This window comes from Somniosus microcephalus, chromosome 11 (genome assembly GCF_052327205.1).
Source record: "Somniosus microcephalus isolate GS21.2 chromosome 11, FLI_Smic_1.0, whole genome shotgun sequence".
In the NCBI taxonomy this organism is placed as follows: Eukaryota; Metazoa; Chordata; class Chondrichthyes; order Squaliformes; family Somniosidae; genus Somniosus; species Somniosus microcephalus.
This window is the reverse complement of record NC_140997.1, coordinates 51,412,333-51,438,016: the sequence shown is the minus strand read 5'-3', so window position 1 is coordinate 51,438,016 and position 25,684 is coordinate 51,412,333. Positions and strand designations below refer to the sequence as shown.

The 25,684-nt window shown below is 48.3% G+C and overlaps 1 protein-coding gene across 2 annotated transcripts in view; it reads right to left on the bottom strand.

Annotated features, from left to right (window-relative positions):
- atf7ip2 (activating transcription factor 7 interacting protein 2) overlaps positions 1-25,684 on the bottom strand; it is a 142,495-nt gene that overhangs the window by 20,780 nt on the left and 96,031 nt on the right. For both annotated transcript variants that reach the window (XM_086000622.1, XM_086000623.1), the window contains exon 10: positions 6,579-6,764. In XM_086000622.1, the coding sequence (XP_085856748.1) occupies positions 6,579-6,764 (186 nt within the window). The remainder of the gene's footprint in view (positions 1-6,578; positions 6,765-25,684) is intronic.

Below are 25,684 nucleotides of genomic sequence, written 5' to 3'. Positions count from 1 at the left end.
TGCTCGCAATGCAATCTGTAGTTATTGCAAAAAAAAAAGGACACTTTGCTAAAGTTTGCCTATCAAGGGCCTCTACGAGGGCCAATCCAGCTAAGGCCTACCGAACTGCCCCAATTAGGGCCTATCAAGATGCTCCAGCTAGGACCTATCAAGCTTCCTCTCGAGCTCTCTCCCGAAGAAGCACACCGAGAGTTTTAGCCACTCTCTGTGCAACGACACCAATTACAGCTGCTTGCCCACAGAACCTGTCTCATGCAGCCACAAAAGTTTCAATTAAAGGGCATACCTTAGATGCCTTAATGGACTCAGGAAGTACTGATAGTTTCATTAAGGAACAGATTGTTGCGAAATTGAAACTACATGTCTTCCCATCGGACCAGGCAATTGCGATGGCTCAGTCATCACTTAATACCAGAATCTCCGGCTTTTGTGTTGTTGATATGACACTTCATGGTCGTATGTATCCCTCCACCCGACTTTCGGTGCTCAAGGACTTATGTAGTGATCTCCTCTTAGGGCTGGGCTTCCAAAAACAGCATAAGAAACTCACCATTGAGTTCGGTGGATCCAAACCCGGACTTACTATTTCTAATATACCGTCTAAATTACCGTTTTGTGCATTGTCAGCAGCTTCACTTGATGAACCCTCATCATTTGCCAGTATTCCGCCTCGATGCAAACCAATAATAACGAAATCACAGCGCTTTAATCAGGAAGACCAATCTTTTATTGCGGCTGAAATCTCTCGACTTCTAGCAGAGGATATCATCGAACCATGTTCGTCGCCCTGGCGGGCTCAAGTCGTCATTGTCAAGAACCCTCTAAAACCTCACAAACAGCGACTATGCATTGATTATTCGCAAACCATCAATCAATATACCGACTTGGACGCCTACCCATTGCCACGCATTGATGATATGGTTAATAAACTGGCCGAATACAAAGTGTTCTCAACTTACGATTTTAAAAGTGCCTATCATCAGGTACCCTTGAAGGTCTCAGATAAGCAGTACACGGCCTTTGAGGCTAATGGACGGCTGTACCAATTTCGTCGCCTCCCATTCGGGGTTACTAATGGAGTGGCTGTCTTCCAATGGGCAATGGATGGCCTGGTTAAGCAGGAAAACCTAAGGGACACTTTTCCCTATCTTGAGAACATTACCATTGCAGGTCACGATCAACAGGAACACGGCGCCAACCTCCAAAAATTTCAGGATGCCCTCCATCGCCGTAATTTGACCCTGAATGAATCCAAATCTGTTGAGTCGCAACCGACCATCAACATCCTTGGCTACTACGTAGGCAATGGTATCATTAAGCCAGACCCAGAAAGACTTTGCCCGCTCCAAGAGCTCCCGTCACCTAAGAATCCGGCTTCTTTACGTCGGGCTCTCGGTCTGTTTGCATACTACGCTAAATGGATTCCTCATTTTTCGGACAAAATCCAACCCTTGCTGCATGCTAGATCATTTCCACTGGGAACAGCGGCTGTTGCAGCCTTTAACCTTCTCAAAGAACAGTTGGAGAAAGCGGCTCTTCACTCCATCGATGAGAATCTCCCTTTCGTGGTTGAATGTGATGCCTCGGAGGTGGCGATCTCGGCTACTCTGAATCAGGAAGGTCGTCCTGTAGCATTTATGTCCAGGACCTTACAAGGTGCCGAGCTACATTATCCTCCGGTTGAGAAAGAAGCCACAGCCATCATAGAGGCAGTACGGAAGTGGAACCATTTTCTAGCTCGCCAGCACTTTACATTGATCACGGACCAACGATCAGTCGCCTTCATGCTCGATAATCGAAAACGAACCAAAATTAAGAATAATAAAATACAACTTTGGAGGATGGAACTGGCCTCTTTTGGTTATACCATTCTCTATCGGCCTGGCAAGGAGAATGTGGCCCCGGACACCCTCACACGGGCATTCTGCTCCACTGTCATCCTCTACTCTCATGGATGTCCACAATGGATTGTGTCATCCTGGCGTTACGCGCATGCTACATTTCGTACGATCACGGAATCTCCCTTTTTCCACTGGAGATGTAAAGAAAATATGCTCCGAATGCTGGCTTTGTGCGGAATTAAAACCTCAGTTCTTCCGCCCCTCAGATGGTATACTCATACATGCAACCCAACCGATGCAACGACTTAGCATCGATTTTAAGGGCCCAATGCCCTCTTCAACTCGGAACACATATTTGCTCACCATGATCGACGAATATTCACGTTTTCCGTTTGCCTTCCCCTGCTCCAATATGCTGGCGTCCACAGTAATCTGCTGCCTTGAGCAGGTATTTTCTCTCTGTGGCATGCCGGCTTATATTCACTCAGATCGGGGTCCATCCTTTATGTCAAGGGAACTCAAGGACTACCTCTCAGAACGGGGAATTGCTATAAGCAAAACAACACCATACCATCCCATCGGAAATGGGCAGGTAGAGAGGTATAACGGAATCATCTGGAATTTCGTACGTCTCGCTTTAAGATCTCGGGGCCTACCAGACCAGCAATGGGAAACAGTGCTTCCGGATGCATTGCACTCTATACGGTCCCTGCTTTCTACAGCCACAAATACTACACCTCATGAGCGGTTCTTTGGATTCCAGCGTCGCTCATCTCATGGGACATCACTCCCGTCATGGCTAACTACTCCTGGACCTGTATTACTCCGAAGATACATTCGGACGTCTAAAAATGACCCTCTCGTAGACGAGGTCGAACTAACCGATGCCAACCCCACCTATGCAAACATACGATATTCCGACGGCCAAGAATCTACCGTATCATTACGGGATCTGGCTCCCTGCCCACCAGGACCTAGTGGGACATCGGGTGATGGCATTTCACCAGGAAACTCTTGGGACCTATCGAGTACCCCTCTCCAGGATCCTGATCGAACACCAACTAGCTTGGTGCCGGTAGAACCCCGTACTCAAAGTTGCGACCCTCCCAGTACCGCGCATGAAAGTACTGATCCACCACAGACCAGCTCTGCACCTCCCTCTGAACAGAGGCAGTCCGACTTTGAACCTATTGGGGCTCGTACATGAAGCCATGATCTCCCCGACCCTTCACAGGGCAATCCAGGCCACACAGACTCTGACCAATGGCCAACCGCATGTAAGCGGACCAGCGACCCTCTACGACTGGAATCCAAACGGGTGCGACTCTTCCTCGTTCGGCGGCTGCGGAACAAAAGGTAGACCACAGCCTCCTAATCCTGCAGGAGGGAAGAATGTGATAATAATAATAACTTCCGGGAAGTTATGTCATCACTTCCTGTGAACTGTGAACTATGAACTGTGTACATACCTCACTTCCGGTCATATGTCACTTCCTGTTGGACTGGTACAAATACTGGACTGTTCAGTATTGTAAGAGGCTTCTACCAGAGGCATGGTAAAGACCTCTCTTGTATATAGTGTGTTTATAAGTTACTTAAAGCTTACTTTAAAGTTACTTGATGGTAAGACTCCTTTTTTCTTACATCAACCGGCTTAGGGGTTGCGGGATGGTTTCATTCAGGTTGTTTGAATGGCAGAAGCCATTTCCTCAGAAGGGGCCTAGAAGCGACTTGCCATGAGCCTTTGACGGATGGCCCTTCCACTTTGTGTGCCTCCCTCCCGCCTTGGTGCTGCTGATGATCTCCCTCCTCCTCTTCCTCTGGTGGTGCTACAATGCCTGGTGGCATTGGCTGGGTCCTGAGGATTGCAAGGTTATGCAGCATGCAGCACACAACAACGAAGTGGGAGACTCGCTCAGACGAGTACTGAAGGGCTCCTCCAGAATGGTCCAGACAGCGGAACCGTTGCTTGAGCACGCCGATTGTGTGCTCAACGATGTTCCTGGTAGCTTGATGGCTCTCGTTGTATCGCAGCTCAGCAGGGGTGTTGGGCGTACGGAGCGGTGTCATCAGCCAGGTGCACAGAGGATATCCCTTGTCCCCGAGAAGCCAACCACCTGGGTGGTGCGGTGCCTGGAAAAGGTCTGCCACAGAAGTCTGGCGCAGGATGAAGGCATTGTGGCTGCTGCTAGGAAAGTGGGCAATGACAGCGAGTATCAGCTGTCTGTGGTCACAGACCAACTGGACGTTTAAGGAATGGAAGCCCTTTCGGTTGCGTAAATCCTTGGCATTCTCTTGCGGCGCACGTAAAGCCACATGCGTGCAGTCAATGGCGCCCGGCACCATGGGGAAGCCCGCTATCATCGCAAAGCCCATTGCGCGTTCATGCTGCTTGTCCGGGGTCATGGGGAAAGAGATGTACTCTCGTCTTCTTTTAAAGAGGGCATTTGTGACCTGACTGATGCAGCAATGCACCGCGAACTGGGAGATATTGGCGATGTCCCCAGTAGCTGATTGAAACGAGCCGGTGGCATAAAAGTTGAGAGCCACTGTTATCTTCGCTGCCACCGACAAAGAAGTCCTGCTCCTCAGTTGAGGCTGCAGATCTGGCTGCAGCAGGTGGCAGAGCTCAGTGACCACCTCCTTGCTGAAGCGCAGCCTTCGCAAACACTGCTCCTCAGACATATTAATGTAGGAGAACTGTTGGCGAAAAACTCTGGGAGGGTAAGGTCTCCTGTACAGAGGCCTGTTGGCCCTCCTCCATCTGGCCATGATTGCCACTCTCTCTCTGCGTCTCTGTGCCCTCCGAATGTGATGGAGAAGGACGACGTCCCCATCCATTACAGCCCCCATAGTATCTAGGCAATCAAAGTTATGAAGGTCGAAAACCAAAGTACCTGCAAAGTTATGGTCAGAAGCCAAAACTACCTCAGACAGCGTTGACTCAATGCAGAAGTCTCTTTCTCTTTGTCTCTCTCAAAATCTCTCTCTCTCTCTCTCTCAGAACGAGTGGTGCAAAAATGGCTACCACACAAAAGCCAGGAAGTGGCCCCCTTTAAATAGCGCCCCCCCCCCCACAGCAACTAGGAAGCGTTCCAGTCTACCTGTCGTTGGTTGCGCCAGGCGGAAAGGAGGGGGGCGCCACTTAATTTCCGTCCCGGGGCGTCACAAGGACGTTGCACTCTCGAATGACGTCAAGATCTGCGTGCGCAGGAGATCGGGCGGTATTGTTTAGCGCCGCCGCAAAATGTCCGGTCAATTTCGCGAGAGGCGCAGATATTGCCGCGCCCGGGCGCTAGTTGCTTTGCACCCTATTAGCGCCCTCTTAAGGTGCTAACGGGAGGCGCAAACCAGCTGAATTTTCCCCCCAAAATGTTTTAAAGGGTTGAAAATGCGTGCTGCAATATCAGTAATTAATATGTTAATGCATTTGTATAAAATACATTGGTCTTCTATTTTAATGAAAACTTTAACCCATTTTATTTTAAACAGGTTAATGCCTTTGTTAAAATATTAGACAATAGAAATTTCATATCAACACAAGTTAATATTGCATAGTATGAATTCAACCACCAAGACTGTCGAACATAACAGTATGGGCTGAATTTTGCCGGTGCTCAGAGTGCGGGTTTGGAGGTGCGTCCGCTGTCAAAATCACAAAGATTGACAGCGCTGTAAACCTGCCTTCTTGTCAGTTTTCCAAGTGTCGGGTCTGTCATCCCTGAACAGACTCGACACCAAGTAGCGGTCAGCCAATTTAGATTGAGTGTGGCTTTGCAGTAACGTTTCGTGATCTACTGAGATCATTGAAAGGTTTGCGCCACTGCAGCCTGGTCCTCCTGACGACATCCCTGCTCGTGTCGTCCTGTGCAACCAGGTTGTGTTGGTGTCCTGGGGAGGTGTCTTCTGCCCATTGGAAGGGAAGAGAACCTCCTTGCATGCTGTGACTCCCTCCATAAGCTTATGAAGGAAATCATGGGAGAGCCTGGGTGCCGCCGTGCACCTTTGTGCAGTGCTGGTCAGTGTTTGCAGCACCTCAATGCTGTAGAACACCAACAGCAGAACTGTCAAAATGAATGTGGACATGGCCCCTTTAAGGAAACCGGCTGATGACGCATCAAATTATGTCATCAGACCTGCTCCCTATTAATTGGCCAGGAATCTCAAAGGACAGGCTTAACAAGCCCAATCAACGGAATATCTTGTTGGAGGTTGGGATCGAGACAGAGTCGAGGTCCCCACACGCCACGGACGTCGCTTGTCCTGGACCCGCCGAGGTTGGAAAAATGCAGCCCTATGTGTGGCTATTTGTTGACAGTTTAAATGATGGAAGCATTAGAAAATTCTTACTTTTGCTCACTTACTTTCTATGAACTACTATCTCAAACCAGAAAATTAATAATTAATTGAACACTTAACAAATTAAGAAAAACACAGCTAGACATTATTCAACCACTACATTTAGACACACATCTCCAAAAATGAGTCTGACTAGGTAACTCGTGAGTGAGTTATAGTCAGCCTCACAAGTGGAGATGTTTTTTAAATTACACTGCTGGATGTATTAAGTTTAAAACACTTGTTATGTCTTCCGTTGGGAAAGCAAATAAAGTCTTCATAGTGAACAAAACTTGGATTGGAATTGCTTTGTGCTGCCACTTTGTCAATGTGAGGTCATGCCATACTAATTGTTTCCACTAGCAGTGTCACAGTGTCATAAATCAAAGATTCACCTACCGATTGAAAATATCTGCACAATCTCAGACTGTGATAGTTGTACAGTAGCTGTACTGATTTGTGTCTTGGCTGGCTGAGCTTCAGAAACAAGTGACATATGTATACAGTACACATTAATCTCATCGTCTGATTGAGTGAGTGATGGCTGCGTGCCTGCAGTAGTAACGGCAGGTTGGATCTGGGATTCTGAGAAGGAGAAAGAGATCATGAAAATATTAATGAATTAAGAAAATAAATCAGCAATATAGTTTACAGCCAGGAATTAACTGCTAATTACTTAAAATATGCATTCTCAACCATTTTAGTAACATGCCAACTTTTTTTATAGACTTAGTCACTAAGTACTTCATTGCGATATCACAGCTTAAATATCATTTTAGGGCCTCACTGCTAACAGATATTTTAGCGTGCAAGACACCAAGGTCTGGATTTTACCGAGTGGTAAGATTAAAATTGAATTCTTAACCAGCAGTAATGACCATCAACCAATCTCTCAAGCTAGCTCAACTTCTCCCTGGTGATTTTATAAACATCTCTCTTCACCTACAAACAACTGGGATTGGAAGAGCAATGATATTGCTTTTATTTATTTCTGTGCTGTGAATTCAATATGAGTGGTCTTCCAGCATATACTCTGTTGAAAGCTCCAAATTTAAAATCCATTCCAAAAAGATGAAAACTAATTTGTTTCTTCTATTTCAAATGGAATAAAATTGCTGTTTATAGATGCGAGCAAGAGACAAAGGGGTAGAAATTGGTATGCACAGTGCCGGTTTTGAGTGTGTTAGACTGGGCGTAATATTGACCCATTTAGCTGTGGGATGGCCTGCACCCAACCCATTGCTAAATTCGTTGGGTGGCCACCTTAAACAAGTTTTAGGCCCCTTGCAAATGTTAATTTGGGGCCGAATGCCTTTTAAAAGATCCCTTTACAAAGTTTGTTTCTGATGAGCAGGGCAGATGTAGGGACTCCCCTACTCATGATTCTTCAGCGGACCCTAACTAAACTAATTTAGGGGTGCTCCCCCAACTCCACATTAGTCACAATGGCCCCTCTACTGTAGCCCACACCAACCACCATGCCCACCCCCCCACGACTTAACTTTGGGCCACATTCGTGACCCTTTGGGGTAGATTTTCATAAAGCTGTCGGGAAGGAGGCGGGACTACAACTTTCGGGTTTTAGTCCCGCCTACATCGACGTTCGGCCAATCCACGTGATTTTCCCTTGATTGACCTTGTTAAGCCCGCCCAGCAGGCTCAACAGGCCAATTAAGGGCCACCCGGCAACAGGTGACGTCACAGACTGAAATTTCATCTGTCAAGAGGTCTTGGCAGATGAAATATCAGTGTTTCACAGCTGTTTGAAGCTGTCAAATACTGACAGTCTGACTTCTAACCTGAGTCCTTCTACACAGAAATAACAACAGAAAATGCTGGAAAAACTCAGCAGGCCAGGCAACATCCGTGGAGAGAAATTAGAGTTGACGTTTCGGGTTGAAACCCTTTTTTCAAAACTGGAAAGGAAATAAAATAGATCGAAGTCAGGGCTGCGATAGAACAAAAGAAGTAAAAGAGACATTAAGAGGTATTCAAAACCAGACGAGATGCTAATAGGACAGTGGAGACAAAAGACGGCTCAGATTAGGTGTGAAGTGTACTGGCAGGATAAGAGACAGCTGCCATGTGGGATAGAGGAGAAAAAAAAAGGAAAGGTGGGGGGGGAAGGGAAGACCCAAAACAAAGGGGTGGAAAAAAATATAAGTAAAAATGTAATGGGGGCCGAAATTGCGATCTGAAATTGTTGAACTCGATATTGAGTCCGGAAGGCTGCAAAGTGCCTAATTTTTTTGGGTCTTCCCTTCCCCCCCACCTTTCCTTTTTTTTTTCTCTCTCCCACATGGCAGCTGTCTCTTATCCTGCCAGTACACTTCACACCTAATCTGAGCCGTCTTTTGTCTTCACTGTCCTATTAGCATCTTGTCTGGTTTTGAATACCTCTTAATGTCTCTTTTACTTCTTTTGTTCTATCGCAGCCCTGACTTCGATCTATTTTATTTCCTTTCCAGTTTTGAAAAAGGGTTCGACCCGAAACGTCAACTCTAATTTCTCTCCACGGATGTTGCCTGGCCTGCTGAGTTTTTCCAGCATTTTCTGTTGTTATTTCGGATTTCCAGCATCTGCAGTATTTTGCTATCCTTCTACACAGACTCAGTTAAAAGTCTCTCCGGCAATGAAAGCTGAAGGCTGTCACTTTTGACAGCTCGCAGCCATTTTGCTTTCAGTGCCGGCTGAGTGATGGACTCCCGAAACCTAGAGGAAGAAAGGCTGTTACGGTAAGTACAGGTAATTTAAACTTCTTTACACACTTTAGACACACCAAACACACTTACCTTTGCACTCATGCACCCATCACTCACCTGAACACCGACATCGCGACCCCTCCAAGTCCTTCAACCCGACGGCCCGCCTGCTCTAACCTGGCGTGGTTTGGAGCAGTCGGGAATACCACACGACACCCCTCAAAATAGGGATTAGGCTAAAAACTGCCCGTTAACTACCTGGTAACAGGCAGTTAATTGGCACTAATCCCTTCCCGCCTCGGGTCGGCGGGTCCCAGTGCGGGGCGGGTACCCGAATCCCCTGAAACTTACGTGGAGGCGGGTTTTGGGCGGGATGGTGTCGGGACCCCCGAAATCGGGATTTCCCCCCCCACACGCCCGACGGCTCCAGGAAAATCGACCCCTTTATGCGTGCACTGCTTGTGGAGGCACAACAGGCGCCAGCAGCTCGCACTAAAATACTAATGAGGTCCAAGATTAAATTCTACCCTAAATTGTTAACTTTTTTCTGACATCGTTAATTTCTCATTTGCAAACGAGACAATCATTTACAGTAATTAATGGCAGGGTTAAACTGAATGAAAAACTTTCATTTTGATAAAAATAAATAAATGCTGGAAATTTGTATTAAAAAGGTGGTTTGTGTACATTACAACAGTGACTACAATTCTAAAGTACTTCATTGACTGTAAAGCGCTCTGTGATGTCCTGAGGTCGTGAAAGGCGCTATATAAATGCTTTCTTTTATAATTTTATCAGGACTTCTATTGCATTGCTCACTGTGAATTGTAGAAATAGCAAAGTATGATGGGGAAATTGTTACAGTAACTGTGACACTTACAGCTTTTGTGCTACACATGAGACTTTTACATAAATACATTATAGATGCGAGCAAGTGACAAAGGGGTAGAAATTGACATGCATTGTGCTGGTTTTTCAAGTGTCTTCACAATTGTGGGTTGTCTGTTTATTACACTTCTGCATTAATAAATGTATTAAGCCCATTTCTGTGGCTGTTGAATAATGTGCAGCTTTGTAAGTTTAAAAAACAATTTCCCATTACATGTGCAATTGAAGATTAATTTTTTCATCTATTAATTCCTCACCATCTGCCTTTTTGTATCAAGTCATGAACATAACCTGAGGTGATTGTTTATAAATACTTGCGGACCATTTTAAGCTTCCTACAGGGGTGCTACAGCGCCCATCTGGATTTTTGATTGGCACAATTGCATATCTGAGGAGGATTGAAAAACTGTGCTGAAAGCCTGCACTATGTCTTCTCCGACTACCTTCAGAAGCCTGAGGTGCATGCCATCAGAATCAATACCTTTTCTAGTTATTTATAACAATTGCTTCACATTCCTGATAAATCAACATTCGCACTTCCACCATCATTTGAAAACTAGTGCAAAATATTTATTTAAGATCTCTATTATACTTTCATCTTTCACAACTAGATTCCAACTTCATCTGAGGGGCCCTATTCTCTCTCATTACTCTTTTACTTTTAATATACTTATCATAAACATTTACTATTTCCTTTCATATTATCTGCTAGCCTTTTTTCATATTCCCCATTAGCATCTCTATCTCCCTTTTCACCATATCTCTACAGTTTCTACATTTCTCATGATTTTCTTGAGAATGGTTTTCCCTAGTTGCATCATAGCTCTTTTAAGTGTCAGTTTAGTTTTAATCTCTTTAGTTCTCTTCAGAACTCTTTCCTTTGAGCTACCACTATATGCCTTATAGAGCTCCCCACTGGTGATCTATCATCTGTTTGCTAGTTTTCTGCTCAGTTAATTTGGGCCCGATCTCTAACTCACTAAACTTTTCCAGTCCATCACTCTTATTTTTGACTCTTCATTATCCTTTTCTATTTTCACATTCAACCTAACTATGTTGTGGTCAGTATTTCCCAACTGCTCTCATACTCTCACATCAGTTATTTATAGAATCATAGGCCGTAATCTTCCAATCCTCCTCAGATACGGGGGGGTGGTGCCAGAGGACTGGAAAATTGCCAATGTTACACCCTTGTTCAAAAAAGTGTGCAAGGATAAACCCAGCAACTACAGGCCAGTCAGTTTAACCTCAGTAGTGGGGAAGCCTTTAGAAACGATAATCCAAGACAAAATTAACAGTCACTTGGACAAGTGTGGATTAATTAAGGGAAGTCAACACGGATTTGTTAAAGGCAAATTGTGTTTAACGAACTTGATTGAGTTTGTTGATGAGGGTAATGCGGTTGATATGGTGTACATGGACTTCCAAAAGGCTTTTGATAAAGTGCAACATAATAGGTTTGCCAGCAAAGTTGAAGCCCATGGAATAAAAGGGACAGTGGCAGCATGGATACAAAATTGGCTAAGTGATAGGAGACAGAGAGTAGTGGTGAACGGTTGTTTTTCGGACTAGAGGAAGGTATACAGTGGTGTTCCCCAGGGGTCGGTTCTAGGACCACTGGTTTTCTTGATGTATATTAATGTCTTGGACTTGGGCGTACAGGGCACAATTTCTAAATTTGCAGACGACTCAAAACTTGGAAGTATAGTGACCAGTGAGGTGGATAGTGATGCGCTATCAATTACTCAAAAGACTGAGGTTAAGCGAGTAACTAACAGGCTTTTATTAACAAGAGAATGAAGGTGTGCCTCGAGTGGTCGACCAGTCCAGAATACAGAGTGACTGTGGAGCAGTCACCTTTATACCTGGACTCGTGGGAGGAGTCAGCCGAGGCATGTACAGACATGTACACAGTGGAATACAAACACACACACAGGCAGGTATAACAGTGGTTTACCACATTCACCCCTTGTTTAAAAATGAGTCCGGCGGGGTGAAGTGTATTAAAAGTTTGTGTATTGGAGTCTCTCCGGAGGTCTTGTCTGCCGCTGTGATCGACGTGGCGACGGCAGGGGTAGTGAAGCTTCCGGCGTCGAGTCCCGCGTAGGCTGGGGCACTGGTGTGTAGTCCTCGTGGGTGTCTAGCGGGTCGCGGGGCCCAGGCGTGCCGTCTGCTGGGGTAGGATATTGGATCGTGGGGGGGGGGGGGGGGGTGGTAGTGGGTTACTGGGGCCCCCGAGGTCTCGTATGGAGACTGTGTCCTCCCGCCCGTCCGGGTACGCAATGTAAGCATACTGGGGATTGGCGTGGAGGAGGTCGACCCTCTCGACCAGGGGGTCCGTTTTATGGGTCCTCACGTGTCTTCTCAGTAGGACCGGCCCTGGGGACATCAGCCATGGTGGTAGTGATGTTCCCGATGTGGACTTCCTTGGGAAGACAAACATTTTCTCATGAGGGGTGGCGTTAGTGGCAGTGCAGAGCAGTGACCGAATAGAGTGGAGCGCATCGGGGAGCACATCCTGCCAGCGGGAGGTCGGAAGGCCCCTAGACTTTAAGGCTAGCAGGGCGGCCTTCCAAACTGTCGCATTCTCTCTTTCCACCTGTCCGTTCCCCCGGGGGTTGTAACTGGTGGTCCTGCTTGTGGCAATACCCCTAGCGAGCAGGTACTGACGGAGTTCGTCGCTCATAAATGATGAGCCCCGGTCGCTATGGATATAGCTGGGGAAACCGAACAGGGTGAAGAGGTCGTTCAGACATTTAATGACCGTGGCACTGGTCATGTCCGGGACGGGGATGGCGAACGGGAAACGGGAGTACTCATCAATAACGTTGAGGAAGTACACATTGCGGTCGGAGGAGGGGAGAGGCCCTTTAAAATCAACGCTCAGGCGCTCGAAGGGGCGAGTGGCTTTTATCAGGTGAGCCCTGTCTGGTCTATAAAAGTGCGGTTTGCACTCAGCGCAGACTTGGCAGTTCCTGGTCATGGTCCTGACCTCCTCAATGGAGTAAGGCAGGTTGCGGGCCTTGATGAAGTGGAAGAACCTGGTGACCCCCGGGTGGCAGAGGTCATTGTGGAGGGCCCGCAGTCTATCGATCTGCGCGCTGGCGCAAGTGCCACGCGATAGAGCATCCGGGGGTTCATTGAGCTTCCCGGGCCGGTACAAGATCTCGTAATTGTAGGTGGAAAGTTCGATTCTCCACCTCAAGATCTTGTCGTTTTTGATTTTGCCCCTCTGCTTGTTGTTAAACATAAAAGCAACTGAACGCTGGTCAGTGAGCAGGGTAAATCGTTTTCTGGCCAGGTAGTGCCTCCAATGACGCACAGCCTCCACAATAGCCTGGGCCTCCTTCTCAACAGCGGAGTGTCTGGTCTCCGGGCCCTGGAGGGTTCGTGAAAAGAAGGCCACGGGTCTCCCCGCCTGATTAAGGGTAGCGGCCAGGGCAAAGTCGGACGCGTCGCTTTCCACCTGGAAGGGGATGGATTCGTCCACTGCGTGCATGGTGGCTTTGGCAATGTCTTCCTTGATACGGTGGAAGGCTAAGCGGGCCTCTGCCGTCAAGGGAAAAGAGGTGGACTTGATCAGCGGATGGGCCTTGTCCGCATAGTAGGGGACCCACTGGGCGTAATAGGAGAAAAACCCTAGGCACCTCTTCAGGGCCTTGAGGCAGTGGGAGTTCCATAAGGGGACGCATCCGGTCGGGGTCGGGACCGATGACTCCGTGTTCCACAACACAGCCAAGGATGGCGAGGCAGCTTGTGCGGAATATGCACTTCTCCTTGTTATACGTCAGGTTCAGGAGTTGGGCGGTGCAGAGGAATTTTTCGAGGTTTGCGTCATGGTCCTGCAAGTCATGGCCGCAGATGGTCACATTGTCCAGATATGGGAAAGTGGCCTGCAACGCATTTTGATCGACCATCCGGTCCATCTCCCTTTGGATGACGCCAAAGGGAACCCTAAGGAAGTGATAAGAGGCGGCCGTTTGCCTCAAAGGCAGTATACTGGCGGTCCTCAGGGCGGATAGGGAGCTGGTGGTACGCTGATTTCAGGTCAATGGTCGAGAAGACGCAGTACTGCGCGATCTGGTTGACCATATCAGCTATGCGGGGGAGTGGGTAAGCGTCCAGCAGGGTGTAGCGATTTATTGTCTGGCTGTAGTCGATGACCAGGTGCTGCTTCTCGCCGGTCTTAACGACCACAACCTGGGCTCGCCAGGGGCTGGTGCTGCCCTCAATAATCCCCTCCTTCAGGAGCCGCTCCACTTCGGTTTTAATGAAAACCCTGTCCCCGGCACTGTATCGCCTGCTCTTTGTGGCGATGGGCTTACAGTCGGGGGTGAGGTTAGCAAACAGTGGGGTGGGGGGGGGGGGGGGACTCTGAGTGTGGAGAGGTTGCACCTGGTGCGCGGCGGGCAATTTGGAAGCTGCTGGCTGCGGACAGTGAGTGGGGGGAGGGGTCCACCGTACGCCATCGTAACACTTTTTAAGGTGGCACTGAAAATCTAACCCCAGTAGAACGGCAGCGCAGAGGTGGGGCAGGACCAGAAGTTTAAAATTATCGTACACAGTCCCGTCTACTAAGAGTGTCACCACGCAGTAGCCGCCAATGTCCGCCGACTGGGACTCGGAGGCCATAGAAATCCGCTGGTGCGCAGGCAGGACTGGGAGAGAGCAACGCCGCACCGTGTCGGGGTGGCTGAAGCTCTCCGTGCTCCTAGAGTCAAAAAGGCAGGTTGTTTCGTGACCATTTACCTTAATGTCCATTATGGACCGGGCCAGTTGGTGCGGTCTCGCTTGGTCCAGCGTAACGGAGGCCAGCGTAGGGGTCGGTGTGTCGCTGTGGGTATCAGATGAGGCGGTGTTGGGGGCCTGCTGCATCCCGGCTGGCGTCCAAGATCCCCATGTGGCTGGAGGCGTCCAAAATGGCTGCTGTTCCGGTGGTTCGCACATGGCTGGGGAGGCCCAAGATGGCGGCCCGCACGGCCCACACGCGGCGCTGCTGGGGTTCGGGGTGGCTTTGGCCCTGCAGACGCTGGCGTAGTGTCCCTTCTTCCCGCAGCCCGAGCAGATCGCATTTTTCGCCGGGCAGCGCGCTCTGGGGTGTTTGGCCTGGCCACAGAAGTAGCATTTCTGGCCTTGGGACACTTCTGCGGTAGTTGGGCCGTTGCTGGGATGTGGCTGGGGTGGCACGGTGCTATGAGACGGTCCTACCGTGTCCCAGGCTGTCGTTCCCCGCGGCGTCCACGGTGCAGAGGAGTAGGCATCCATGCCCCGGTAGGCTGCGTCCAATGATAGTGCGAGTTCAGAGGCCTTGTTGAGGTCGAGGTCACTCTGCTCCAACAGTCGCTGTCGGGTGTAATTGGACCTGTGGCCCGCTACAAAAGCGTCCCGGATAAGTTCCTCTGTGTACACGGCGGCCTTTACATCCTTACAACCACAGGCCCGGCCAAGCACAGACAGTGCCTGAAGGTATTCTCGGTCGATTCCCCCGGTTGTTGTTTACGACTCCCCAGGAGGTGCCTGGCGTACACCTCGTTCACTGGGCGCGTGTACTGGTCCTTGAGGGGCTTGAGAGCAGCCGTGTACGAGGTCGCGTCCTGGATGACCGAGTACGCTCGGTGGTTCACTTTGGAGGTCAGGACATCCAGTTTGTCCTCATCCGATTTGACCGTTGCAGCGGAGGCGATCAGGAATCTTTCAAAGCACTTAAGCCAGTGAGCAAACTTGGTGGATGCGTCCGCCTCCCGATGGTCTAAGTCCAGGCATGCTGGTGTGAGGATCTTCTCCATTATAAAAAAATCTTGTTAATAAAATTGATGCGCTATCAATTACTCAAAAGACTGAGGTTAAGCGAGTAACTAACAGGCTTTTATTAACAAGAGAATGAAGGTATGCCTCGAGTGGTCGGCCAGTCCAGAATACAGAGGGGCTGTGGAGCAGTCACCTTTATACCTGGACTCGTGGGAGGAGTCAGCCGAGGCATGTACAGACATGTACACAGTGGAATACAAACACACACACAGGCAGGTATAACAGTGGTTTACCACAGATAGTGATAGACTTCAAGAGGACATGGACAGGCTGGTAGAATGAGCGAACATATGGCAGATGAAATTTAACACAGAAAAGTGCAAAGTGATACATTTTGGTAGGAAGAACAAGGAGAGGCAATATAAACTAAAGGTTACAATTCTAAAGGAGGTGCACGAACAGAGACACCTGGGGATATATGTGCACAAATCGTTGAAGGTGGCAGGGCAGGTTGAGAATGTGGTTAAAAAAGCATAAGGAATCGTGGGCTTCATAAATAAAGGCATAGAGTACAAAAACAAAGAAGTTATGATGAACCTTTATAAAACAGTGGTCTGACCTCAACTGGAGTATTGTGTCCAATTCTGGGCACCGCACTTTAGGAAGGATGTGAAGGCCTTAGAGAGGGTGCAGAAAACATTTATAAGAATGGTTCCAGGGATGAGACACTTCAGTTACGTGGAATTTTGCAGATTATAATGAGTTTCAGGTTGCAGCTTAGAAGCGCCCAATATTTTAAGATTATTTTCCATTCATAACAAAGTTTGATGTCTGTAGTGTGCCACCTCGCACCTACCAGGTGCAGCAGCTGCTCGCCGATTTTGCAGCAGATTTGGGGCAAGTGGGGAAGGAAAATGTTCAGGGATGCTCTCTGCTGCATTCTGTACATCCACCCATAGAATGATACAGCACAAAACAAGGCCATTCAGCCCATCGTGCCTATGCTGGCTCTTTGGTAGAGTTACCTAACTAGTCCCACTCCTTCACACTTTCCCCATAGCCCTGTAAATGTATCCAATTCCCTTTTGAAAATTACTATTGAATCTGCTGCCACCATCCTTTCAGGCAGTGCATTCCAGATCACAACAACTTGCTGTGTAAAAAAAAAAATGTTTCCTCATGTCGCCTCTGGTTCTTTTGCAAATCACCTTAAATCTGTGTCCTCTGGTTACCGACCATTCTGCCACTGGAAACAGTTTCTCCTTATTTACTCTTATCAAATCATTCATGATGTTGAACACCTCACTCAAATCTCCCCTTAACCTTCTCTGCTCTAAGGATAACAACCCCAGCTTCTTCAGTCTCTCCACCTAACTGAAGACTCTCATCTGTGGTAACATTCTAGTAAATCTCTTCTGGGCCCTCTCCAAGGCCTTGACATCCTTCCTAATGTGTGGTGCCTAGAATTGAACACAATACTCCAGCTGAGGCCCAACCAGTGTTTTATAAAGGTTTAGTGTAACTTCGTTGCTTTTGTACTTTATTTCTCTATTAATAAAGCGAAGGATCCCAGCTGCTTTTTAAAAACATTTTTTTTAAAACAGCCTTCTCAACTTGTCTTGCCATCTTCAAAGATTTGTGTACATACACCCCCAGGACTCTTGGGCCTAGAAATGGGGCGCCAGTCTCGCCAGGGCGCCGGAAGTACCGCCCCGGAAGGAGTCACGGCCACTCGCCGCAAATTCAGTTTCAGCGCCCCAGACGGAAGCACGGTGCTACTCGAGGTGCCCCGCATCCCTCTTGGGGCGCTGCAACTGAAAATCACAGCGCAACGTGCCGCAGCGCCACACACTGCAGCACGGCGCGCTGCGGTACTGCAGGCCTTCCTCCCCTTCTTAAAGGGGAGGGGCCTGCTGCAGCGCGCTCGAAGAGCGCGAGTGCTGGCAAAAGAGCCCGGCACCGAGGAGAAGTGCCGGGCTCTTGGGACACAGCCGGCACAACACGGGGGGGAGGGCTCAGGAAGCCGGGGACGGCAGCGCGAAGAGGTGCTGGCAGGCGGCCAGCAAAAAAAATGGCCGCCCCGCACCTCAGCGCCTCTACCGCTGCAGGTAGGCCCCCCTGAACTGGTCGCAATTTGTTAAAACAGGGGGCACTACCAAATTTCGCAATCGGGGCGGTAGCGGGGTGCTGCGCACACCGATGACGTCATCGGTGCAGCGCTAACGGCTAGCGCCGCCATTAGCGTCCCGCTAAATTTAGCGGGAGGCGTGGCCAGTGGCGTAAAACCCACTAAGTGCCCTCTTTGGGCGCTAATGGGTGGCACAGCCCACTGAATTTCTAGGCCTTGGTTCCTAAACCCCCTTTAAAATTGTATCATTTCGTTTATATTGCCTCTCCTCATTCTTCCTATCAAAATGTATCACTTCACACTTCTCTGTTAAATTTCATCTGCCATGTGTCTGTCCATTTCACCAGAAGGTCCATGTCCTCCTGAAGTCTGTTACTATCCTCCTCATTGTTTACTACATTTCCGAGTTTCTACATTTCCGAGTTTTGTGTCAGCTGCAAACTTTTAAATTTTGCCCTGTATACCAAAGTCCAGATCATTATTATATATTAAAATAAAAAGAGCAGTGGTTCCAATACTGACCCTTGGGGAACACCACTATATATTCCCTTCGGTCTGAAAAACAACCGTTCACCACTACTCTCTGCTTTCTGTCCCTTAGCCAATTTCGTTTCCACACTGCCACTGTCCCTTTAATCCCATGGGCTTCAATTGTGCTCACAAGTCTATTATGTGACACTTTGTCAAATGCCATTTGCAACATCAAACGCACTACCCTCATCAACCATCTTTGTTACTTCATCAAAGATCTCGATAAAGGCAAATTGTGTTTGACCAACTTTAACAAATCTGCGCTGACTTTGATTTATTAGCCCATATTTTTTCCAAAGTCTAATTAATTTTGTCTGGATTATTGCCTGTAAAAGACTTGTGTTCCCTTTTAGGTTAATCTATTCTCATACTCTGTCTTTGCACCTCTTATTCCCTTTTTTAAATTGCCTCTGTACTTTTGATATTCAGTTTGGTTCTCTATATTTGTCATAAGCCTCCTTTTTCTGCCTCATTTTAATCTCAATGGGGTAAAAATTAGGTAAAGCCCCAAAAAAGTTAGCGCCCCCTGCGGCCGATTTTCCCAGGTAGCGCCCCGAGAGGGAGGAGGGGCGCTACTGGAAGCGCCCCACATCCCTCTTGGGGCGCTGCCAGCCAATATTGCAGCGCTACGTGCCGCAGCGCCACGCACTGCGGTACATCGCGCTGTGGTACTGCAGGCCTTCCTCCCCTTCTTAAAGGGGAGGGGGCCTGGTGCAACGCGTCCTGGCGCCCAGCTGTGCCACCAGGGATCGGGAGTGCCGACAAACGAGCCCTGCACTCAAGTGGAGTGCCGGGCTCACAGAGAGCAGCCGATACCCGGCGGGGAGGCTTCACGGGGGCCGGGGACAGCAACGGGGGCAGGAGCTGGCAGGCGGCCAGCAACAAAAATGGCTGCCCGCCACCTCCCCTTTAACTAGCGCCGCCCCCCTGACCCCGGCGGACATAGCATCCGGCAGTATGTCAGGGGGTGCCACCCAATATTACATCTGGGGCGCGAGAGGGGTGCTGCGCACGGCAATGACGTCATTGCTGGCGGCGCTAATGGTTAGCGCCGGCGCTAACCTCCCGCTGAATTTCGTGGGAGGCGTTAGCGGCGCCGCGCCCAGGCGCTAGTTGATTTGCACCCCGTTAGCGCTAACAGGAGGTGCAAATCAACTGAATTTAGCCCCCTATATCTTTTGTCATCCAGTGAACTCTATCTTTGGATGACCTTCCTTTCCTCGGAGAAGGCCCAGAACACAGTGCAGTTTTGAACGGGAGTGGTGGTAGCGGAGGCGATGGCTGAAAGGGAGCACTGGAGAAGGCCTAGTACACAGTGCGAACCTGAGCGGGAGCGCGGCAGTGGCATAAAGGGAGCACCAGAACACAGCGCAGACCTGAGCGGGAGCGGCGGCAGCTTAAAGCGAGCGGAGTGGCGACTTAAAAAAACAAGGAGTGATGTCACAGGACAGCAGGTAGGTGATTGGTTGGTGAGTATTACAGCTCTTTTGCTCTCTAGGTCAGGTAAGTGGATTAAATTCAGAACTTGGAGAGTATTAACTACTATAGCTTTATTGAATTAATAACAAACTAAATTAACTAATTAAAACTAAAAATTAAAAGTAAAAATAATCATTTGAATAAATACTGTAACTTATTGTATGAATAAAATAAGGTTAGATAGAGATGGCAGGGCAAGTGGTGTGTCGTAACTGCAGCATGTGGGAGTTGGTGGAGACCAATGCGATCCCGAGCAACCACGCCTGCGGTAAGTGCCTGCAGCTTGAGGAACTTCGGCTCAGAGTTGTTGAGCTGGAGTCCGAGCTGCAGACATTGCAATGCATCAGGGAAGGGGAGAGTTACTTGGACACATTGGGCCAGAAATTGGTGAACGGGGCTTGCCGCGCGTGCAAGCCCCGTATATGCACTTACCCCGCGCTACTGCCGATCAGCTCCAGGGACGCCTGGACTTGGTGTTTGAAAAAGAAGAATTCCGGGCAGCGTATGACGTCACGCCGCCTAGGAGTGCAGCCAGCGCGAAGCCAGGAGCGTGCAGTGCAAGTGAGACACGCCCCTTGAGGTCTCAGTTTCACTGGACACGCCCCCAATGTTTCTGTCAAGCTGCTAAGCATTTTTACATGCAAAGCAGCAGTTTAAATAGGTTTTTGGAAGTTTTTTGAAGATTTTGGTAACTTTTATAAACTTTTTTAAATGTTTACATTATTTTGAGTAATCTGAAGTAGTTTTAAAGAGAATTAAAGCAATTTAAAGACTTTTAAAAGCCCTAAAAGAATTTTTTTGATTCCATTTATTTATTTAGCAATGTCGTCGTCATACGTGTCTTCACACTGTTCCCTTTGGGGAACTGTATGAAGTGGTGGAAGGATTTATGGCCATGATTAACGCTCATTCCGTGACCGTAACCATCTTTGAACCAGCCATTAGGGCGGTTAGTCCTGTGGCGGGAGGGTTTTACGGGCTCCCACAAGCTATACAAGGAGGGGGGGCCACCCACACCCACGGACGCAAATATCCCACTGGATGTCAACCCAGAATTTAGAGCCGGCGCACCGACTCCACTTGCCGGGACTGTCTGGAGCGGGGTTCGAAACCCTACCCTGATCTGGCCCAGCGGCGGGGATCCTACCGCTATGACAAAGGCCCAATCCGATTAGCAACGTGAAATGGCAGCATAGGGCTCCAGTCACGGGGAGGGAAAAGGCGCAGGAAACGTATGGGTGTCACCTTTTGTGCGGAGTGGGCCTTTTGCATAGCAGTAAGCATCCCCGCCGCTGGGCCAGAAGGAGTAGGGTTTTGAACCCCACTCCAGACAGTCCCGGCAAGTGGAGTCGGAGCTCCAACTTTAAATTCTGGGTGGACATCCAGCGGGATACTTGCGTCCGTGGGTGTTGGTGGCCCCCCCCCCCTCAGATGGGTTGTGGGAGCCCGTAAAACCCTCCCGCCATAGGACTAACCACCCTAATGGCTGGTTCAAAGATGGTTACGGTCACGGAATGAGCGTTAATCACGGCCATAAATCCTTCCACCACTTCATACAGTTCCCCAAAGGGAACAGTGTGAGGATACGTACGATGATGACCTCTTGCGCAATGCACCTCCTTGGACCCTCAGTCGCAGATGCGAGGGGGCAAGTCGTGCAATTGTTAAATTTTTCATTTTATTGACATGTAAAATGTTGGCCCAGTAATTCCCTTCCAAATGCACGAGTACGGTCGGGGTACTTACGCATCTGGCCGGATGAAATGCCGGTTTTCAGCATGCACAGTGCATGTGGGGAAAACTGGCATTTCCTGTCCTCTGAACGAAGGGGTTCAGAGGCAGAACGCGTGCGACTGCACAGGCAGCGCGTGCGCAGTATAATTCGCCGCTTTCATTAATGCTTTCAGTGAGGTCAAGTCATTACAACTTACACATGAAAAAAGCATGGGTACAGTTGCTCCAGAGGCTGCGGAGGAAGATATTTATTATCGTGGAGCTTCTGAAAGTATGTATGTCTGTATATATTCCTTTGCGTGTTATGTATCTATTCCTTTACTTACGTGTATGAATGTATTATTTAATTATGACTTTCAGAGAAAGTAACTTATTGGAAAATCATAATTAAAAACATACATTCATACACATTAGTAAAGGAATATAAAACATACATACATATACGTAAAGGAATATATGTGGACATACATACATAACTCATTCTCACATTCCATTCACACAGCCACAATTGCTCCTTCTACCTACCGTTCTGAAAACCCTTTTTAAAAAAAAAAAAATTTTTAACTTTAAAACTTACTTAAAATTTCTTAAAATAACTTCCCTCCCTTTCCCAAACAAAAATATTGCATTTCAGAAGCTCCACAATAAAATATATCTTCCTCCGCAGCCAATGAACAACTTTACACTTGCTTTTTTCAAGTGTAACTTCTAAGGACTTACCCTCACTGAATCCATCATTGAAATCCACAAAGTTCACTGCGCAAGCGCTGCCTGTGCAGTCGCACGCGCTGTGAATAGACCTCGGGTCTGGAAATGCCGGCGTTCCCCGCATGCGCTGTTCCTGCTGAATGCCGGCATTTCCAACGGCCAAATGCGTGAGTACCCCGACCGTACTCACGCTTCTGGCCGCGAATTTCTGGCCCATTGTTCCAGGAGGCAGCCACACCCCTTAGGTTAAGCAGTAACAGGAAGGTGTGACTGCGAGTCAGGAAGGTATGGGGACCCAGGATATAGTGATGGAGGAGCCTCAGACCTTGCCCTTGTCCAACAGGTACGAGGTACTTGCTGCCTGTATGGATGAGAATAAGGACTGCAGGGAGGATGGGCAAACTGACCACTGCACCGTGGTACAGGAAGCCATTCAAGGGGGGGGGGGGGGGGGGGCGGGGGGAGTAAAAAGGAATGTGGTAGTGGTAAGTGACAGTATAGTCAGAGGGATACTGTTCTCTGCAGCCACGACAGGGAGTACCGAAGGCTGCGTTGCCTGCCCGGTGCCAGGGGTAAAGACATCTCCTTGCGGCTAGAGAAGAACTTGGAGTGGGAGGGGGAGGATCCAGTTGTTGTGGTCCACATAGGAACAAACGACATAGGTAGAATTAGGAATGAGGTTCTGCTGAGGGAGTTTGAGGAGCTTGGATCCAAATTAAAAAGCAGAAGCTCAAAAGGTAATAATCTCTGGATTGCTACCCGAGCCACGCGCAAATTGACAGAGGGACAAATAGATTCGAGGTTTAAATGTGTGGCTCAAAGAGTGGTGTGGGAGGAAGGGATTTCAGTTCATGGGGTACTGGGGAAAGAGGGAGCTGTTCCGTTGGGACGGCTCCACTTAAACTGGGCTGGGACCAGGGTCATGGCGAATTGAATAACGAGGGCAGCAGAGAGAGCTTTAAACTAATAAAAGGCAGGGTGGGTGGATTCAGGAAAGAGTACATTTAAAAGCAGCAAGAGAAATGTCAAGGCTCTAGAGCAGAGTATAGTTTTGGGTAAAAATAAGCAGAGTGGGTCAGGAAAGGACAGAGAGAGTAACAAAGGTAATAAGGCATCAATGACTCAGGGAAAAATATAAAAATGTCAAAGCAAAAGGCACAATATCTGAATGTGCAAAGCATTCGCAGCAAAATAGATGAATTAATAGCGCAGATAGAAATTAATAGGTTTGATCTAATAGCCATTACAGAGATGTGGTTGCAAAGTGGCCAAGGGTGTGAACTAAAAATTGCAGAATACTTAACTTTTGGAGAGATAGGCAAAATGGAAAAGGAGTAGCCCTGATAATAAAGGATAGGATAAAGACCGTAGAGAGTATGGGCTAGATTTTCAGTTGCTTTCGTCCTCCTCCTCCTTCTCCTCCCTCCTCCTCCTCCCTCCTCCTCCTCCCTCCTCCTCCTCCCCCTCCTCCTCCTCCTCCTCCCTCCCTCCCTCCCTCCCTCCCTCCCTCCCTCCCTCCCTCCCTCCTCCATAATAATAATAACAATAATAATAATTTTGGGGGGGGGGGGGGGGGGAAATACATGCACCCTTCCCCTTTAAGAGCTCACTGGCACCAGAGTGTCTGCCGTGCGCTGCGCCCGAGCTCAGGTGTTGCGCTCTCCACCGCCGGCTTAGCGCCTAAAGATACTAGTGGAACGCCTCTTTTAGCGCTCCACCAACCTCTTAGGGCGAAGCCACTGAATTTCCGGCAACAGGGCGCTACTTTGGGGCGGGCGCTAAGCTTAGCACCCCAAAACTGTCTATACTGAAAATCTAGCCCAAAGGGTCTTAGCTCTGAAAATCAAGAAGCAGAATCAGTTTGGGTGGAACTAAGAATCAGTTTGGGTGGAACTAAGAAACAGCAAGATGCAGAAAACATTGGTGAGAGTTGTTTATAGGCCGCCCCCCAAACAGTAGCTGTAATTTAGGACAAAGTATAAATCAGGGAATTAGAGGTGCATGTAATAAGGGTAATACAGCATGGGGGACTTTAATCTACATATAGACTGGGCAAACCAAATTTGTAGTAATAGTGTGGAGGACGAATTCATGGAATGTATACAAGATAGTTTTCTAGATCAGTATGTTGAGGAACCAACTAGGGAACAGGTTATTTTAGATCTAGTATCGTGCAGGCGGGCCGTCGGGTTGAAGGAGTTGGAGGGGTCGCAATGTCGGCGCTCAGGTGAGGATGGGTGCATGAGTGTAAAGGTAAGTGTGTTTGGTGTGTCTAAAGTGTGTAAAGAACTTTTACTTACCTTAACAGCCTGCAGGCGTCGGGAGCCCATCACTCAGCCGGAACTGAAAGCTGAATGGCTGCGATCTGTCAAAAGTGACAGCCTTCAGCTTTGAGTGCTGGTAAGAGTTCTGAGTCTGTGCAGAAGGACTCATGTCAAAACGCAGACTGTCAGTGTTTCACAGCTTCAAACAGCTGTGAAACATTGATATTTCATCTGTCAAGAACTCTTGACAGATGAAATTGCAGTCTGTGATGTCACCTGTTGCCGGGTGGCCCTTAATTGGCCTGCTGAGCCCGCTGGGCAAGCTCAGCAAGGTCAATCAAGGGAAAATCGCGCAGATTGGCCAGATGTCGAAGTAGGTGGGTCAAAACTCGAAAGGGGAAGTCCCGCCTTCTTCCCGACAGGTTCAGGAAAATCTACCCCCATAGGTATGCGGGGCGAGTTGGCCAAGGTAGATTAGAAAACTAGATTAAAAGGTATGAAGGTAGACAAGCAATGGCTGGCATTTAAAGAATTAATACATAATTTACAACAAATATACATTTCTTTAAGGCACAAAAAACCCACCGGAAAAGTGGTCCAACCGTGGCTAACAAGAGAAGTTAAAGATAGTATTAGATCAAAGGAAGGGGCATATAATGTTGCCAAAAAGAGTAGTAAGCTTGAGGATTGGGAGGATTTTACAATTCAGCAAAGGAGGACCAAGAAATTGATAAAGAAAGGGAAAATAGCATGAGAGTAAATTAGCGAGAGACATAAAAACAGACTGTAAAAGTGTCTATAGGTATGTAAAAAGGAAAAGATTAGCTAAAGTAAATGTGGGTCCCTTACAGGCTGAGACAGGAGAAATTATAATGGGGAATAAGGACATGGCAGAGAAATTAAGCAACTACTTTGGCCGCGATTTTATCATTGGTGGTGGGTCCCGGTCCCGCCTCCGCATTCAGCCGGTAGAAATTTGCGATTTTGCCCTAATTGGGCAATTGATTCCCTGCGTGTGCGCTCCACTGGCCAATTACTATTTTGGGTCTGGAACTCGCCTCTGCTGACGTCTGTGAGCCAGCTGCAGATAAGGGGCCCATGCAGCCTTGGTTCATTTTCACTTTATTTACTGCTGCATTGACTACTGCTAACTACTGCTGACATGGCAACCTCAAGGGCGAAGGCCTCACCACGATTTGCTGATGACTCCCCCCATGCTCTTGTGGAGGGAGTCAGAGATCAAAAGGAGGTACTCTTCCCATCCTCTGGGAGGAAGAAGCCACCACAGCAGACCAAAGCTGTGTGGCTGCAAATTGCACAGGT